The sequence below is a fragment of the Platalea leucorodia genome, assembly GCF_965183815.1.
Source record: "Platalea leucorodia genome assembly, chromosome: 3".
Classification (NCBI taxonomy): Eukaryota; Metazoa; Chordata; class Aves; order Pelecaniformes; family Threskiornithidae; genus Platalea; species Platalea leucorodia.
In genome coordinates this window covers 15,606,098-15,624,712 of record NC_138825.1, presented here as the reverse complement: position 1 = coordinate 15,624,712, position 18,615 = coordinate 15,606,098, and the positions used below count along the sequence as shown (strand labels likewise).

General features: G+C 44.8%; 1 protein-coding gene across 1 annotated transcript in view; it reads left to right on the top strand.

The window, feature by feature from the left end:
* Window positions 1-11,536, top strand: part of SYNDIG1 (synapse differentiation inducing 1) — a gene marked incomplete at both ends in the record, with an annotated part of 67,385 nt that extends 55,849 nt beyond the window's left edge. The window contains one exon of the mRNA XM_082305607.1: window positions 11,378-11,536. Within this exon, the coding sequence (XP_082161733.1) occupies window positions 11,378-11,536 (159 nt within the window). The remainder of the gene's footprint in view (window positions 1-11,377) is intronic.
* Window positions 11,537-18,615: the final 7,079 nt, after the last annotated feature.

The following is an 18,615-nucleotide window of genomic DNA, read 5'->3' as shown; positions in this document are numbered from 1 at the left end:
TGGTTAATGCCAGTGAGTGATCCAGGCTCCGTGTAGCAGTATGCTCTGTCTCTGCTCATCTGGAGCACTCCCCAGCACAAGCAAGGCTAGACTTCCAAGTCTCCTTGATATCAAGCCTGACCGTGTACCTACTGAGACGCAAATCCTCAGCCACCACAGGTCACAGCAGCCCTACTGAGCTGACCTTGGTGGGCATTTGGTCCTAGGGATAAAACAGCATTTTCCAATGTATGTAAAAGACAGATATCTCTGCAGAGGATCTTGCAAGCTCAAAAACGTTGTAATTTTGAGCCCTTTTCAGTAGCCAGATTGGATCAACATGAATCCTTCCAGTGTCTCCAAAGGACTGAGAATCTGGCCTATTGGCATTGGCAGCAAACTTACTTTCAGTTTGGCCTCATTCCTGTCCACATGGAAATTAAAAGCAAACTCCTGATGGTTTATTCAGACTGGACTCTAAAAGGAGTATATCCCCACTAAAGTTATTCTCCTTGCAAGAGTGCTTCAGGGTCATCAGACTTTTAATTACTTCCAGTTATAAAGCAAATCCACTAAACTTTCTGACATACTGAAGAGATCGTATGTTAAAACACACAGCCTGTGACCCTGGTTACCCCCAGGATTTTTTCTGTTGGATTAAATGTGCTGGGAACCCAAGAAGAGCTTTCTCCCAGCCTATGCTTGTCAGGCATTTTCCTCATATCCCACTCAACACAATCCATGGAGCGCCTCGGGGCAGCAAGGTTCTTGCTCCATATTAATCCCCCCTCTGGTCACATGGTCCCTTGTGTTTGTCTCCTAAGGCCAGCTACATCACCTGTGTTGCCTCTCCAGGAGAAGGGGAGAAAAGAGCCTTAAGGTTTAAAGAGAACAAAGAGATGATACAAGAAAAAATACATTTTTCAGTTTTTGTTCCCAATACTACATTTCCTGTGGGCTTCAAGAAGGCGGAAGTCATGGAAATGGGAGAAAGGGTCTTGTCACATGAAAGTGGTAGTCTTCATCATTTGATGTCTGGTGACTTTACGGACATGCCTGAAGTACCCTGTCAAAAAGTTGAGTTCATTCAAGGTAAATATGTTCCTTGAAGAAAGAGGAGTAAGTTACCTCACATTCACTGTCAGATGCTGCAGAGTCCACAGCACCTGATAACTTCTTACCCTACTAGTTAACATATCAAATGACAAAATGTTCCTCAGAAATAGCTTGAGTTGGGTCTCCTGCCTAGAAACATGCCACCACAGCATCAGTGGGGATCAGAGGATTGCAGAGTTTGCAGGCTGGTCTGGCAAATGGTACCCTGAGGAACAATCCTTGGGAGACACTTCCATATAACTGGTGTGTTACCCACCCCACATGCTAGGAAAAAAAAATGTCCTAAGGAAACCAGGCTTTGCCAACAACAGATTAGAAAGACCTAGTCTGAATATCCTCAACATATGAAATTGGGAGTAGATAAAGAACAGTGTAACACAGATTACATGTAGAGAAATCATGGGTGATTGTGACACAAAGCTGAGAAAGCTACGGATATGAACAAACAAGTGTGAATCTTAGCTCAAGAGTTCTTAATCCTACCTCAAAAAGTCATTAATGACCTATTAATTGTATAGGAGATTGTATAATTCACTCAAAACCCAGAGATTTAGTTTCAACTCAAATAGGGGCACCTGCAGGTGAGAAAATTGAGAGTTCAGAACTGGCAGAACTCATTCTCTGATCAAATCTGTTCCTGTCAGGAGGAGAAACCACTCCAGAGACACTTTCAAACCTGCAGTGTCTCTGAGTCTCTTTCCCCATTCTTGTCCTCCCCCAAGTGTGGCTCAGCGTGCCCAAGGCAGAAACCCCCATCATCTCCCTGTCCCACCACCCCTTTCTTATCTGTTCCCAGGGCAGGAGGTGGGGGTCCATGGCTGAGATCCTCTCTGGCAGCCACTGGGTGACATTTCTACCCTTTCCTCTGCCTTGTGTCTCATGTTGGAGGGAAGAGAGATCAGGGCCACTGCAGTGAATGTAAAGTAGCCACTGACATGGTCTTCCTCCCATCACAAATGAGGAAGAGGACCAGAGGCAGATAGAATGAACCAGAGCAAAACAAAGACAGGTCACGCCAAATGGCACAGAGCCGGTGCCTCACCATGTTTCTCTTGCACATAATGGCCTGCTCATCTACCCCAAAGGATAGCAGATTGGGCCAAAATGATGAGCCCCCAACTTAGAGTTGGGAATTGATGCCACCGCTCCACATGAGACACATATCCACATGGCTTAGTGTGAGGTCATGTGGCCATCCTCATGGATAGAAAAGGTCCCAATGGTGAGGTCTAAGATCCACCACTATCCAGGCTGGGACCATAGACTTCGTCGTGATACAAATGGAGTTGGAGCGTCACAGAGCAGTAGAGCTGGATGTGGACAGAGGATCCACTCTGTACACCAACCTTATATAATAATATAGAGTTAGAAAGATAAGAATGCAGCTTTTTCCAAAACCTGTCTCCAGCTGGTCCTTCAGCAGAGCCATGACAAAGTCATCACAGGGCTTTAAAAGCCCTGCTTTTGCCTGTGAAACAGAGAGAGGAATTTCTCCAGGCATATTTGTATATAAACAAATTGACATTTGAATAACATCTTGCACAACTTTGTACAACTGTCAAGTCTTCACAAAATCACAGAATCACAGAATGGTTGAGATTGGAAGTGACCTCTGGAGGTCATCTAGACCATCCTCCCTGCTCAAGCAGGGTCAGGTAGAGCAAGTTGCTCAGGACCATGCCCAGTGGAGTTTTGAATATCTCCAAGAACTGAGACTCCACAGCCTCTTGGTGACCTCTGTTGCTGACCACACACCAGATGCATTATCAAGAGACTCTGACAGTCCTGAAATGCAGACTCATCTGTGGCACTGTCCAATCAGTCCCAATCCAGATCCTGTGACAGGGGTAGAGGCAGCACGGGCAAAATGTACCTTGTGATGTCCCCTGAGCCAAGAGCAACTTCTTGCCTTCCAAAATGGAATCTGAAAACTAGGAATTGCTTCCAGATTTCCCTTCCTGAGTAATACTCACATTTTAAGCTCTGTGTCTTCAAATAAAGAAGAAACAAACAGACATCTAAATGGGAAAAATAAAGGAGCCCCTTGGGACTGAATTGGTCGCTAATAATTGGTTGATAAACTTAAGTGGTACCTAGGTAGCTGCATCCAACCTCTAGGCAGATCATGTATATGTCTATGTGTGTGGACACAAACCCATGTCAGCTGTGTGTATGTCTATGTGGGCACGTGTCTGTGTGTGTAAACGAGGCTTCACCACATGTCACCTTTCCCAAGTTTTCTTCTCCTCTTTCATCACAAAGTGGCAACATCTGCTTGAGGGCTAGAAGCAAAGCAGAGGGGCAAAATCATCTTCTTTACCATAAACATCCAAATTCCTGTCTATGCCAGGAAAACAGAATTGCCCTCATATCGCAGGCTGAGGTCTCTTTCTCTCAAGTGCAATCAAATGAACTGCTGTTGCTGTGGAGCTTGTCTAAAAACATCTCTCTGCATTCTGCTCATTCAGGCTTTTTACGCCTGCTGTTCTCATTATTATGCTCTTGTTTTTTTGAGTGCTGAAATCTCACTCGAACATTTATAGTTTTATCTGCACTTGAATACACAATCAAACGCCACAGGCAGCACCAGCCGGGGGCTGAATCACGTCCTCCTCTACGTCATATTTTCAAATTCCAGCAGAAAACATTGATACCAAAGTGATCCAATGGCTCAGACCCAGATGTTACGAAAGTTGATCATGCAGAAGAGGCAGACTCATGCTGGTCTCCATTTACACCCTCTTTTCCCTATTCACGCTCTCTTCTCCTGAGCCTTTCATGGGTTTGCAAGAACAAATATTGCTCCCAGTACATCTTTCACCAACACAGAATCATTTAATTTGGTGGCAGTAGAAATCCCTTTACTCAGGCCATGTGTTTTCATCTGCCCCATCACTGCTCAGAAGCTTGGTGGGATTTTGGTTGGAAGTTCCTATGCTGTTGCAGAGTAAAGAAGGTGATGCTCACAAAGAAGGAAATGCTACTTGAAGGGCTTGCTGGAGTAACGTTTGGTTAAACTACACTTGTCCTTGAAGTGCAATACAAGAGACTACTCCAGACACAGGATAGCCACCAGCCTCTCCTTTTCACTGCCCGCACATGGCTGTTCCTGCCTTCACTCTGATGAGCCTGTTGTTTGTTTCATTGCCTTTCTGAACAGTCATGGTAAGGAAGGGGGTGAGGCAGGTCAGAGGGGCTGCTGATGGGAAGCAGCAAGTGTCCGCTGTAATGCACTCACGTTGCACAGTGTTATGCTCTGGCCACTGAGGGCACAAGCCTGTTTACCAGAATGAGGATTCATTGTTGAAAGAAATCCTTCAGGGGTAGGTTTTCACACTGGGTTTTGTTTTGTCACTCTGAGGTGCAGCAGAGCACTTAGGACATCTGGTAAAGCCTCGAGCAAAGCGGCATCAGCAGCTGCATATGCCAGTTTATCCCCTCTCTGTGTGTTATTGAAAGTCCGGTGACATGCCTGTATCATCCTGTTGTCACTGCTACCCAAGTACTCATAGTATCTCAGCGTTGTCCCAGGGAAGTTCCATGTGGGCTAGACATTTACTATCTCAAGGTCCTTATCAGCCATCCCAACTGGATCTCAGTGCTATCAGGCAGTGACAAAGCAGGTTATGGTCAAGATCTTATGCTTTTTTATCTTCTAAATGTTCAGGGTGGATTTAATCCCTTGCTGGAGGAAAGACATCAATCCCAAGCAAGTTATTTAGTCTCTCCCTATCAACACTGGTGTGTGGATGGTAATTTCCTGAAGATGATCCAGCAATTGGTTTTGGGCACTGCAGTCTGAAGGCTAGATTAGACTAGGCTGGATGCCTTCCTTTGAAGAAGAAAAGAAACTTAAGCATCAGTAGAGATTAAGTCCAGCATTGAGTCTAGGAGTTTTGTGTATCTGTTTAGAAGTGCATGCATTTCATGTGACACCTGCTCCCCACTGTTTCCACAGTAAGTTCCAGACAGGGAATGGCTGCTTGAGACTTCTGTCCATTTCCTGGGCCAACTTCCCAGCAGAAATGATGGAAACCTCCAGAAGAGCTCTTTGGTACCTGAAAGGCAAGTTGCCACAGGCTGAAGTTTCTATTATACTACGGGCATAATGGAATTTGCAAATGCCTGACAGAGCAAAGAACCATTTGCCATTTATTTAGATCACCATTTCTGCCTGTTGAGCTGTTTGGTGGGACTCCATAGTCCCTTTAATGCTCTCCTCAGGACTGAAAACTCTCCTGCCATGTTCCAACCCCAATGCTGGGTGTCTGCCAGCCCCATGCTTTCCCCAGCTGACTGGCACCTCCCTGCTGTCATTCATGGTTCAGAGGCAAATCCTGACTTCACCCTTTTCCCATCTGTATACTTAGCAAAAGACTCTGGAGTCTTTTTCTCACCACCAGTGAAACTAAGTGGTGTAAGCCTGAAAGTGGAAGACACTGCCCAGAAATTTGAGATCAGCTGAAGTACAAGTTGGGCAAGTTAAAAACAGTAGCCAGAGCTTTTGACTAGAAGAGAGGTAGGAGAAGATACAGGAGCAGAAGCATTTTCCATATGAGTTACTCCTCATTCTGTGGCATTTTTTTGCATGCTACGTGAAGTAAGACTCAGGGTCTGTCCAGTGGCTTCATGGAGGCTGTGCATCCCGGCTCCCTCCTGGCCATTTCTTCCCATGAAGTGAAAAGAAATACTCCCATCACCTGACCAAGGGGGTCAGGATACCCTCTTCTCCTCCTGCATGGAGCCATTCCTGCTCTCCAGCCTCAGGGAGATAAGGCAGGATTAATAATTGTGATGAATGTATTTCTTGTTTCCAGATACAGCATACCAGAAGGTATTTTGTGAGTATGATACATGAGTCACTGTGGGATGCAGCAGAATTTTTTGGCCTTGCAGCTGTGGAGGCACGGTATTCATCTTCTCTCAGCCTATAAAACATGCAGCCCAGAGACATGATGAATATGTTTTGCAGAAGTTCAAGTAGAAACTCCAGGGAAGTTCCTTGAAGGTGTTTCTAAACAACAAGACATTAATTTTGTTAGTTACACCAAGTAAGATAAACCTTCCAGACCTCCTTAACCCTTCTTTCCCCACCCCTCCTCACTTTCTTGGCTTACTTCCAAAGCCTCTAAAGAGAGGATTGACTGGGGGCTGATATTTGCTCAAGCCCCTGTTTTCCGCTTTGGAGTACCCAGCCTTCATCACAACGTGTGCCAGTACGTGGCAAGTTGATAGTCATATCTGGGCATCCAGAGGACACAGACCACGGAAAACCAAGAGGCAGGGACAGTCCAGCGATACAAACCCTTTGCAAGAAAAGTATCTCAAGTTCTCAAGGGAACTTGCCTGGTGCTATGTGATGAGTTATCCCCCATTCATAATGCATCCCATTTCTTGCGCTCGTCCCCTGCTCTGTTTGTTAAACCTGTTGGTCCCACTGCTGCCCAAATTAAATTGGTCCATCAATCGTCTGGCTGCCAGCCACAGTCTTGCCAGGGATAGAAGTACCGTAAAACTCCACAGGTAGTATAATTCTGATTAGGAAAAGTGCTTACTTCTGCAGCCACTTTTAAGCCCATTAGAGTTGCTGTTTGTATTCATTACTACTTAAATTAAGGCACTTTTAGCTTGAAGAGGCTGTAGTGAATCAGGCCTTTTGTTAGTAGGGCATTTGGATCTTCATTCTTGCACCAGTCATGGCTGCATTACCCTCAGTCAAGTATGATGGACCAATTAATACCAGCTAAATATTCAGCATGGTAATATTCATAGCTGGAGCGTTGATTTTCAGGGGAAAGAAGTAACAAAAGCAAATATTGCTTCAGTGAGGCTGGAGCTGAGTCTGCCAAGAGGAGCTCGCAGAAATCCATTTCCATGCTGGGTATGAATGGCTGGACAAACAGTGCCTTTGTACCATTTGGCACATCAGCCCCAGGGGCTTGGCAAGGGCCCTGGTGGTGCACGTTACCCCATCCCCACCTCTAATTCAGCAGAAACACCTGGATGGATGCAGGGCTTTGTCATTTCAGGCCAGGCTTCTGAGTAGACTGGGGTGCCTGTGGCACCCAGGAGTGCACACAGCATATCCATCACGGGCACTGTGGGCATCCAGGATGGAGTTTCACTGAAGTGAAAGTGGAGACTGCATCGGTCTAACATACCATGCCTTGCACTAGTTTGCAGACTAGCACGCCGTAAACGTGACCTCATTTTTAACCAATATTTGGTGGGGTATTTTCCTTACTCAGTATTTTTATCTGAAATACTTTTTTTTTTTTTTTTAATTAGATAAAATGGCTTTTTTTTTTCTTTTTCTGAGCGATTTTAACCACGGTTATGTTGTGAAAACATTTATCGTTTGACCCAAAAACATATATCGTAAAGGAAGGCTGAGTTTGTTTTGATGTCTGGGGTCCCAGTGTTGTGGCTGGCAGCAGTTATCAAGAAGGGTCCACAACAGATCTCTGTACTTGCACCTATTTTAGCTCTGGAGACTTGAATCGCTGCATCTGCTTCACTGTCTGTGGTGTTTGATCATGGGCTTAGGTGGCCAGTCCTAAGTAGAGGACTGGACTTGTCTAAGTAGACAAGTTTTATCTTTCAGCTAGCAGTACCCAAGATACAGACACTGTGAAGACAAGTGAACAGCCTGACCACTGTTTGCATTTAGATATCTTGGTTTGTTTTTAAGTTTAATGACCACTGTTTTCACCTTTTCTACCACACCAAAGAAAAGCTGGTGAGACTGGGTCTGACTGGGCTCTCTGATCTACACGAGACATTTCTTGACCGCATTTCCCACATGGAGTTTGCTAGAGCAGAGGCATCCCTGGTGTGGAAGCCCCCAAATAGAGTGTCACTTCTCTGTGTCAGGCATCACAGGGTCTGGGTCATAAGCTGTTGGATGGGTAACAAAACCAAGGGAGTTCCTCCAGTGCACAGAGATAACAAAGATACGATCCATGCTTAAAAAACAGTTCAAGAAAAACTGCCTATTAGTTGACAGATGCTAACCTATTAAAATTGGTCTCAATTGCATTTTGTGTAATAACTGTTTTCCAGATCTGTTTAGCTTAAACCTGCAGAAATGCTGTAATTTGCATATAGTGACACTGGGGAGTAACGGGACTGTTTTGCTAAGTAAGAAATAGCAACAAAGAATTTTCTTAGTGATAAGTAAATCTTTTCAGGCTAGTCTTACACCAATGGAAGATGGTTTCTGTGTTGGTGATATCTCCATCTCAATGGAAACCTTTCTGAGTGGATTAAAGGAAGAATACAAAATTGTTCTTCCCATGTGCTCTTACCTATGCACTCTACATTCAGAATTTGATATAGGAGGGATTTGATTTTGCTAAGTCACAAAGTATGCATTAGGTTAAAAGAACAAAACCCACTTGGATTAGGTAATATGTTGGAAACTGGAACTTCTGTGAAAGTTCATGCCTATTCCCCAAGAAGAATCAAGCCATATCATAATGGCAGGAGCTGCAAAATTCAGCAACTCTATGGCAGCACGTGACTAATACAAGACATCTGGTTTTGGCTGGGCTGAAAATTATAATGGGAAGTTGGATTTTCACCATAAGTGCAATCTTTCACAAAGGTCAGGGCTGTCCTCAAAGAGCTCATCAAGAAAAAAAGCTGTTCTTTGTGAGCAGGTTTGTTGCTAGGTTGAAGATCCTATCAGAAAAAAGGCTATTAGTGCTCAACAAATCAGCCTTCTGAATCCCTTTGGTCGCTTAACACATCATTTTGGGTAGATCCGACCTCTTTTATTGAATCCAATCAAGATATACTGTCAGGTTTTCAGATTATTTGACATTTTGGTTAATGGTTTCTTTTCCCTTTGAGTTTCCATCTATTTTTAAGTGAAAAAATACTGTTTTGAAACTGTACAAAGTTTCATTTAAAAGAGGTCAGCTCAAAACATTGCAGAATTTTCCCATAACATAATGTGACATTTCAGAAATGTCAAATTGAAATGTTCCAGCATTTTCAAATTTTCCCTCCATTTTGGAGGTTGAAACTGTTTACCTCAGTTTATCCAAAGGCTCAAATAGCTTCAGTGCTGTGCATTTACCTTCACCTGACAAATCTGACCTAACTTCTGTGAATAGGAGCCTCTCTTTTCAAGCCTTTTATTAATGCTGTGATGGGTAGCAGATGCTCGAAGAAAGTCTTTGAGGAGAGCTGAATGACCAGCTCTTTCTAAAGCTTTCTCTGCTTTTCTTGCCAAGACTTTTAACCGACCCTAAGAAATATTTCCATGATCACCAAAGCCCCTGCCATTTTTCCGGAAACTGGTCTTCTTTTGAGTGTTTGGAGGTCCCAGACAAGAAGCTCATGAAAGCTCTGGTCACCCTGCGAAGAGGCCTGGCCAGACATCTTTTGCAAAATGAGTGGGATGCCTTTGCCAGCTAAACTAAAGGACACAACACAAGGTGTAAATTGGAGTTGTTTATATGTTGCTGTTTTGAAATTATAGTTTTCTGCCTGCCTGCAGCCTGGTGTTTCTCTCTTTTCATATGTATTGTTTGACATTGTTTCTGCCTGAAACATTCATAAGGCATTATGCTTAAAAAATTAGGTTGATGAATGAGAAGAGACGGTTCTCCTAATAAAGTCATTGACAGAAAGGCCAGAAGCCTTTTTTTTCAGCGTGGAAGCTTGTCATTTGGCTGCTGTAAATTGGTCTGAATAGCAAGATAGTAAAAAAAAGACAAAAACAGAGCAATAGATGACACTGAGGCAGAAAGTATCCCAGCAAATCAAGTGTTTGTGGAGAAATACAATTAAAGCATTACGAATTTCTCACTCATTGTAACAAGGGAACAAAGGCTGTCTCAGAACTTATGGAGCTCATATGCTTCTACAACACCTTTCTTGTGGGTGACAGATCTGTTACTGGCTGCTGGGTGACCCTGCTGATATCACACCATGGTCTATAAAAATGATGTTCTCCTTTCATCACACTGCAATACTGAGACCCACTGAAATGGCATTAGGCGGTCTTGTCAATGGGTCGATAAGTCCTGTCCAATTTTAGCTTTCCTTTGCCTGTTTTGAGCAGGGATTTTGCTTTGTCTTGGCTCCTGGGCTGAAAGGCGCCTGGAAGATGTGTTAGAAGAACCAATATTTGAATACTTCTCAAACTCCAGATACAGCTTTCTGGAGTGGCCATCCCATTGATGTCAGTGTGACTGTGGAATCATCACAGGAGACAATCCCCACTCAGCTGCAATTACGCTTTCTGTGTTCATTATTGACAGCTGTACTAACAAGCTGTAACTCTGTGAGGTTCATTGTGCTCAAGCCTAAATGCCATGCATATAACTTTGGGAACTCCAGCTGATCAGGTTGAATTCAAGGCACCTGCTTGGGTACTCAAAGCTACATAGAAGATGTGATACAATTACCAGAGCTTTGGATTACCTGAGCTACTGGGAACCATAGGAAGAGACATGAAAGCCACTTTAACACCATCCAGCTGAATGCACCACCCCTGAGAGAGACGACTATGGCTCCAACACCAATGGCCCCACTAAGCATGTGTGTCATCCCTCTCATAATCAAGGGAACTGCCCTGCTCATACGCATAAGTGTTCATCTGAATCAAGGCTGAAAGAGTGTCCGCTAGCTCTTGTTTCCTAGGTGTTTGTCCTGCACTAAAGCTCTGGCCTAAGGTGGATGCAAGGTAACTGGTGGTGTCTGGCCTCTCTCTGGTGGTGAACCTGGGTCAGTCATTCCACCTAGTCAGTATGCTTGAAAGCACTGCACTGGAAGGGAAAATTCAGCCCTTCTTGTTCTTGTCCAGGTAAGAACAGATTGATCATTTCAGCTGGAAGAATGTTTTTGTGTGAGTGGTACACTGAAAGGGCTTTTCCCTTGTTACCTTTCCCAGCCAGGCTGGAATCCAGCCACCCCACAGAAGCAGGATTGTAGCTGTGTCTGGAGGGGACATGGCAGACTCTTGGCTCACAGCCCATCTGTTCACATTCTCAGGGGAGGCTGAGCCATCTTGGGAGACATTGTGATGCATATTATTAAATCCTAGGATATGTTTAAGCTTAAAGGCTCTTAAAAGTACCTCGAGATGCCATTGGTTCCATCATCATCCTAATTGCACAAATAACCTCATTCGACTAAAAAAGTATTTCATTTCCAACCAGTTTACTGTCATATCCCAGGATCATGTTTCAGCCAAGAAATGAGCATCACATCTTCATTTCCAGATGAAACAAATAAATATATTGCATTGTTCTTGTTGTGTATCTTGCAGACAAACAAAGCAGTAGCCAAGGGGGACTTCCACCATGCAAGCTCCAGCTCCCGGCGAGCACTCTTCCTGGCTGTCCTGTCCATCACGATCGGAACTGGCATCTACGTTGGGGTGGCCGTGGCTCTTATTGCCTATCTGTCCAAAAACAATCACTTATGAGCCTCAGGAAAGGGGGAGAACCAGCCACCCGGCGCCTGCACTGCAGAACTCCCCAGCAGATCAGACTGCATGATTTTCCAAAAAGATCAAGAGACAAACACCTTCTGGGGGCAGGTACAGGATAAGATGGGCTTGTGCATTATTGTAGGGTGGGAAGCTGGCTGGGGTGGGAATAGTTCCATCATTTGTGATGCACAAGTCTTGCTTCTCTTCATGAACCCCCGTGCAAGAAAGAAAGAAGGAAAGAAAGAGAGAAAGAGCAAAAGACAGAAAGACAAAGAAAAGAGAGAGAGAAAGAGAAAGCAAAAAAAAAAAAAAAAAACAGAAGGAAGGCAGTTGGGGGAGGTGTGGAGAGGGGTATTTTGCCTTTGCCTTCTTTGCAATATGGTGTTTACAAGAAGCTGGCAAACTGAGCTGTTCTCTTAATACCTTCTTGGTCACCTGAACTTTGCAGCCAGCATGAGCTTGTGCTCAGTTTGCTTGTTAAGCACGGCACTGAGATCTGGGAAAGCATGGACAGTGGCTGGTTCTCTGAAAGAGCAATATAACAACAGGAGGAAGAATATGTTTTCTTTTTTTTTGAATGCAGGACTCATTTGCCTAAGAGTGAAGCAGAGACCTCAGCGTAGAATGGTATTGCCTACTCTTCTTGTGTGGGTAGGTTTCCATGGAAGGAGAAAAGGAAATAAAAAATACTTTTTCTTTCCTATCCTTGTTTTTGGATTAAGATGTGACCCACAGAACCACCCAATGCAGAACAGCTGAGGTTACTGCATGACTTGGCTCCGCAGACTGAGTGTGAGGTCAAAGTAGCATGGGATCCGTTGGAAAAAGAATTCCTCCATCCAGTCACATCGTGATAACGGTACATTCCTCTGGCATATTGCTCTTGTGGGTTGCTCCACCTTACCATGGAGACCTGCATAGCAGTCAATGCAAGAAACCTGGGGTAAAAAATGCAAACTGAAATACTCATCAATTTTAAATTAAAAATCATGGTAAAGCATGGGAATTAACCAGGGGAAGGAATGCTTCATACATTTCTGAGGTACTGCTCATACACAGAGCAGTGAAGAAGACCACTCAGATTACAAGCTCACAGCTCATCCATGGACCAGGGACACAGCATAGCCATGGAGAGACAAGCATGTCCCTTGATGAGCAGTGCAATGGTACATTGTAAGGGAATTGAGCATTGTCCTTGCTTCACTGACTGAAATGATACCTTTATTTTCTTCTTTACTCCTTCCCCACAGCCACCTTTTTATTTTTTTGGTCTTACAGATGTACCATTTCATCCCACCAAGGGTGTATCAGCATAGATATATATGTAGCTACATATATATGTATACAGAGAGAGAGAGAAACTGATCAAAACAAGCATTTTATTATTCACTACCTTGTGTTTTACAAACATCATTCCTTTACCCAAGAATGTCATCAAAGACCTTTTTTTCCAACTCTGTATTGTGTATCAGCTTTGCTCTGGGCCAATTTTTTTCTTCTGTTTTGGGGTTGGCGCTATTTTGGTTTTAACTTGAGTTTTTTTATTTTAGGGGGGAGGAGGACAAACACATCCAAAACTATTTTTCTGCTAGTTATACAGTTTATTAAAACACATGGTATACAGCTGCTGATGCTCCGTGTGACACTTTTTTTGGACAGATGTGAAGCGTTAGACTGAGTGAAAATTGCTCCAGTACCCTGAGTTCAGCTACCTGGAGAAGTACCCGTATGGACCATCCCATACTGTACCTGGACCCGAATCCTATCGCAGTCACTGACAATTCTTCTTCTGCATTGATTTGTTGGGCTTCAAACTAAGCCTGGAGACTAGCAATGCAGTTGTAGTGATCTTCATCAGTTCTCAGCCACCGCTAAAGCTGAGGGCCCATTAAATGCAGGTCTTTGGCCAGGTTGCCCTATTAAGGTAAAGTCAATTCTGTGGTTCTTCCCCTTCAACTTTTATTTCTAGCAACTGCCATGGAGGACTCTTCCCTTTGAAGGAAGGCAGTAGTGAATGGGCAAGTTAGAGTCCCCACTCTGTATTTGCCTCAATGGGCAATATCTGGGTTTGGGTAGATGAGGGACAAGGGCACAATTTGCTGCCTCCTTATTCTTCCAGGAGGATGCACAGGTTTTCCAGCTACGGTGCTTACAGCAGGCTCTCCAAAGCAGCGTCATAGCTTTTAAAACCAACCTGGCATGTGTGTTGCAGTCCTTGCCTCACTTCCCCCTGGAAATCAGGTGGCTGTGACCGGTTTAGTTCACATTTGCCCCATTTCAAACTATTCTTCCCATTCAGGAAGAACGGGAAGTTTTTTTCTTGATTGTTTTTAAGGATGAAGTATTGCTAGACTTGGATGACAACAAGGTCACGTATGCTAAGCCTGGACTGATGTCAGACATATGTATCTCAGGCCAGATCTTATTTTGCCTCAGTTCATAATGTAGTAACGCCTTGTCCGAGAGAAAACTTTGTCTGAGGCTAGGAAAGCCCTTATCTAACAAGCAAAGACAAGGACTGGAAATACTTATGATTCATTTAACTTAAATGAAGAGATTGCTATCTAGGCCTCTTCCCATTTGTTTTTAATCTAAAATAAGCATGAAGACTGGGAGGAAAAGAAGATGCAGCAGTATGGGGCACATCACCCTCAGCTGCACTCCTAGCAGTACTGCCATGGCTGTCTCCTCTGAGGTTCATCACAGGAGCCCTTCAGGGTCCTGCATGCTTCAGCAGAGCTGGCTGGCCCTCTGCATTCAGGTGTGGGTATCTCCCTCTGCCTCATGCTCCTCAGCAGCCAGGCCAAGGTCTCGCACTGTTACGGGACAGAGATGCAGCCCTTCCACATGGTGACTCCTGTGCTAGTCAGCTGGGTAGGTGATGTGCATGGCTGGAGGTCCTTGGGAGCTACACATCAGCAGGAGGGATCAGCTCACAGCAAAAGACCTGTGCTTTGCCAGCAGAGCTCTCGTCTCACTCAGCCCACAAGTGACATCCAGGCTGAGAAGCATGGGCTCCTGTTCATCCATCACCACGTTGGGAGTCTTTGGGGGCCATGTAAGCCCCATCCAAGACCCCAAAGCTGAGCACCACATGTCAGCAACTAATCCATCTGCTAAATAACTCAGATTTAAGTGTGTTTGGGTGTCGTTCATCACAAGAAAGGAGAATGATGATTGGGGTTCAAGCTAGCACTCCCAGGACACCACCCTGCCCCTGAGTGAAGGCCCTAAATGCCGCAGTATGCGAGATACACAGTGAGACCTGTGAGCACACACATTCGCTTTTGTAACATGCAGGTGCCCAGTGAGCTTGAATTTGGTCAATATGTAACACATTTCAGTTAGGACCTGGCTTTTACCACAGGCTCCTGTGCTTTGCCCCTGAAACACAGATCAGCCTGAAGAGCCACGCAGCCAAGGAAGTGGATTGCTGTGTGTAACATGCTCTTCCCTTATTTGATTTGTGGGGAATTATCTCTTTCTCTCAAAGTCTGAACTTTGGGGCACGTGGTATTGAAGAAGAAACTCAGATTTTTCATTTAAAAAGAAGGGAACTAATATTTCCTAGCCCCAATCTAAATTTAACCTGGAGTTAAAAAAGTTAGAAAGTAAATACAGAGACTCCAAGGTCATTATACATGCCCCAAAAGAATAATAATGTCATTTTTAAACCAATCTTGTGGTTGAGGGATCTGCCTTATGATTTTTGATGATGGTTGTGCAGGCTGAATATTTACGTGAGAAGCGAAAGCCAGCTCTGGAGCTGGAAGAAACCTTCCCAGATGGGCGGTCTGAAAAATGCTTTAGAAGCCTTTTCACCTAGCCTTAAAAATAACATCCCAAACTGCGGAGTGCAGGCTTGCATGTCTCCAGGAACCCCCAAGGAACAATAAACAGAAGCAGCACTGTGGGAAAGACCTGTTTAGCAAGAGCACCCCTGAGAGCATCGCCTGGCTGAAAGCTGAGGATGTGCCTCTGTGCTGCACATGCTGGAGCAACCATGCGACATGGAGCTGGCACTTGGCATGGAAGTCCAGCGGTGTGAGCAGGGAACCTAAAGAGGGCTTGCATCCCTGGGAGGTAGACCTGGGCCTCACTGCAGCCCAAAGTGGGGATAGCGCTCCTGTTGAGAGCTTTCATGCCTTAGTATGGGTCCAGTTTGCTGAATATCTGCAACACAGGTATTTACCCAGGGCTGTGGGTCAGCCAGGAGCTGAACAGGGACCTGTCTCTTCTTAAGGTAAGTGATGTTGGTATGGCCTGCTGCAGCATCTCTGACCTGCAGAACAGATATAATCCTCCAAAGAAAAATCTATGGCATTAAGACTAAAACGTGCCACTGACACCAGTGCCACAGTCTGAGATTCTGCTGAGCAAGGACCTCTGAAGTTGGTGGGACAAGCTTACTCCTCAATATCAGGAAGGTTCTGATGAAGGACAGAGAAATTTGAAGGAAATGCTGTAGAGGTAGGGGTTTCCTCACTCAGGCTTTGGGGTTGCCACATGCTGTGATGTGGCTGAAGCAGAGGAACCACGTCTGAGCAGGGGCAGCTGATGGAAGAGCAAGAAGAACCATGGGAGAAGGACCACATGGGGTGCACTGGTGCTGTCTCACAGCTTGCAGGAGAATGCCTTTTCCTCAGAGGATTCTCTTACTGCAAGAGTATCTTCTTCTGCTCAGTCTGCAGTGGGCTGTGAGGAGCTGATACAGCATTTCAGCTGCTGCCTTTCTAAACGTTCATTCTCAAAACACTGTCCTCATCACCTCACCACACCTGATTGAGGAGGCAGCTATAAACTACCACCCATCTGAGACACTGAAGCAGCCTGTTGTAGAGACAGACTTTAGGATCTATCTTTGCTTTACCTGTGCACCTGAAACAAACTTTCTTGTAGGTTTGTGGTGTGTCCTGGGCCAGCAGCCTCAGGCCAGCACACCGGTGGGGCCATCCTGGCAGAGAGGGGCTTGACCCCCACAGAGCTGGAGGAGCAGAGCGGGTGACTGGGGTGACCTTGCAAAGACGTGTGGTTTCACAAGAAGTCGATGCACATTCGCACACACAGGGAACGTCAAAGAGTTTCAGATTTGCACGTTTACACGGCCTCTCTGAAGAAAGAGAGGCTCACCGCCATTTTGGATGTGCTATGTATCTCACTATTGGCAGTGATACTCCTGGAAGATGCCAGCTGTGGAAATAAATGTTTTCTACTGCATACCAATACTTTTTTCCGTATCAACTTGGGAGATGTGTAAAGTCCTGCCATCCTGATGGGCCCAGCTAGAAAGTGCTGAGGCAAACGTGGTTTGGGTTCTCATAAGATATCTGAGAGCAAGAGGAACAGCAAGAACCAAAGGTAAAAGTGGTGCCTTGGGCTGCCTGTGACATTGTTTGATGTTGATGAAAACCTTAGGCTGGCACATTCAGGAAACAGCTTTTCAAACAAACACACATGGGGGGTATTTAGCCTTTTTCAGCAGCAGAAGAGAGGAGGGTCTCTTTGCAAATGAAATCACAAGTCCCTGTTGCTTAAGCTGGAAGCACAGCTCTCAGACTGGGTGGCCACGCGAGATTTATGTCCTTTTATTAATGGAGAACAGCCTGTGTGATCCATACTGCAACTGCAACCACACCACCAGCTTTTGCTTTCTGAGTACCAGCTCCAAATTGCTACAGGCCATGGGCTGACAAGCACTCCACTGGTTCAGATGTATTAAAAAATAAGCTGTTGTGTTATCTTTCTACATATAAGCTCTGTGTCAGAGCAGGTCCCACCTGTCTTCCCCCAGCCAGAATAAATCTGGCATAAACTTCCTATTGTGTGCTCAGACGAATTTGGCAGAAAGACCAGTATGTGCATCTGCCTTACCCAGATGACGTTGGTATTTCTGAGTGATGCCACAGTGTATGAATTGGGAAATCACAGTCAGATAGAGGAATATCTTCATAAATTGCTATAGCAATTACTCCTGCTGTTTAGAGCCATACCATTCAAGACTGGCTATGAAATGTTGTCAGCAATTGTTGAACTAAGAAAACACTCTGCGGGCGATCACTATTCATTGTTGGCTGCTTGTTGCTGACGGTTATTCTCTGCTTGTAACCACTCCTTTGGGAAAAGGAAGGGTTGTGTGACCAGGGAGGAGAGACAGGGATCCTACATCTGCTGTGAATGATGAATTGGAAGAAGTCAGAACAAGTACTGACAGGTAAAGATAGACCCTTGAAAGCTTACTTATCTATAGAGAGACAGCAAGAAAATGAATCTGGGTGCTTTCCTTTTTCAAAGCAGCTTTTTGAAACTCAGTTAATGTACTTGTCATTCAGTTCAGCTTGCACTTGCCCCTTAAACTTACCTGTTTTTCAGAAGGCACTGCTGCTTTTATACTCTCTCCAGGCTTAAAGGCAACTTTATTAATAAACATCACTTTTGGAGCAGCAGAGTGTGCTTTGTTTGGACACAGAGAGATCCTGTTTAGTTTACGAAAGAGCTCTGCCATCCCAGAGAGACAGGAGAGAAGCCGGTCTCCCAAAGACTACAGCTGCCTCATTGCTTCCCTCCCGTTCTGAAGTGAGATCTTCATCCCATATTGACTCATTCAGGAGGTGTCAAAGAAGTGGCACTGATATCTTTACCAGATGACAAGCTGTAGTGATAGCTAAGATTTACTACAAGGAAAAATATCAAGCTGTAAAGTCCAGGGTCGGAAGGCTCCAGCTTAATTGTATAATGTAGGATGTCATTGTGGATTAACCTCCAAAGATGCATGAGGAGTGCTGGAGACTCACTGAGAGGGAAGAAAAAAATCCTCTTTGTGAAATTCTCAGAGCTCAAGAGAACAGAAAGACTCTCACCAAATAATGTGCTGGGTCAGAGACTAATTACACATTACATCTACCATCTGACGGGATTTCATAACCCCCTGATACCTACATTGATTCTTGGTGCCTACATTTGGGAATTTTGCTAGCCTTGAGCATTTTTTATTGCTCTGTCAGTCTGAAATAAGCTTCTCCCATCTTCCACACAACACCCACCATACGGCTAGCTTGCAAGAGCTCCCTGCTGAG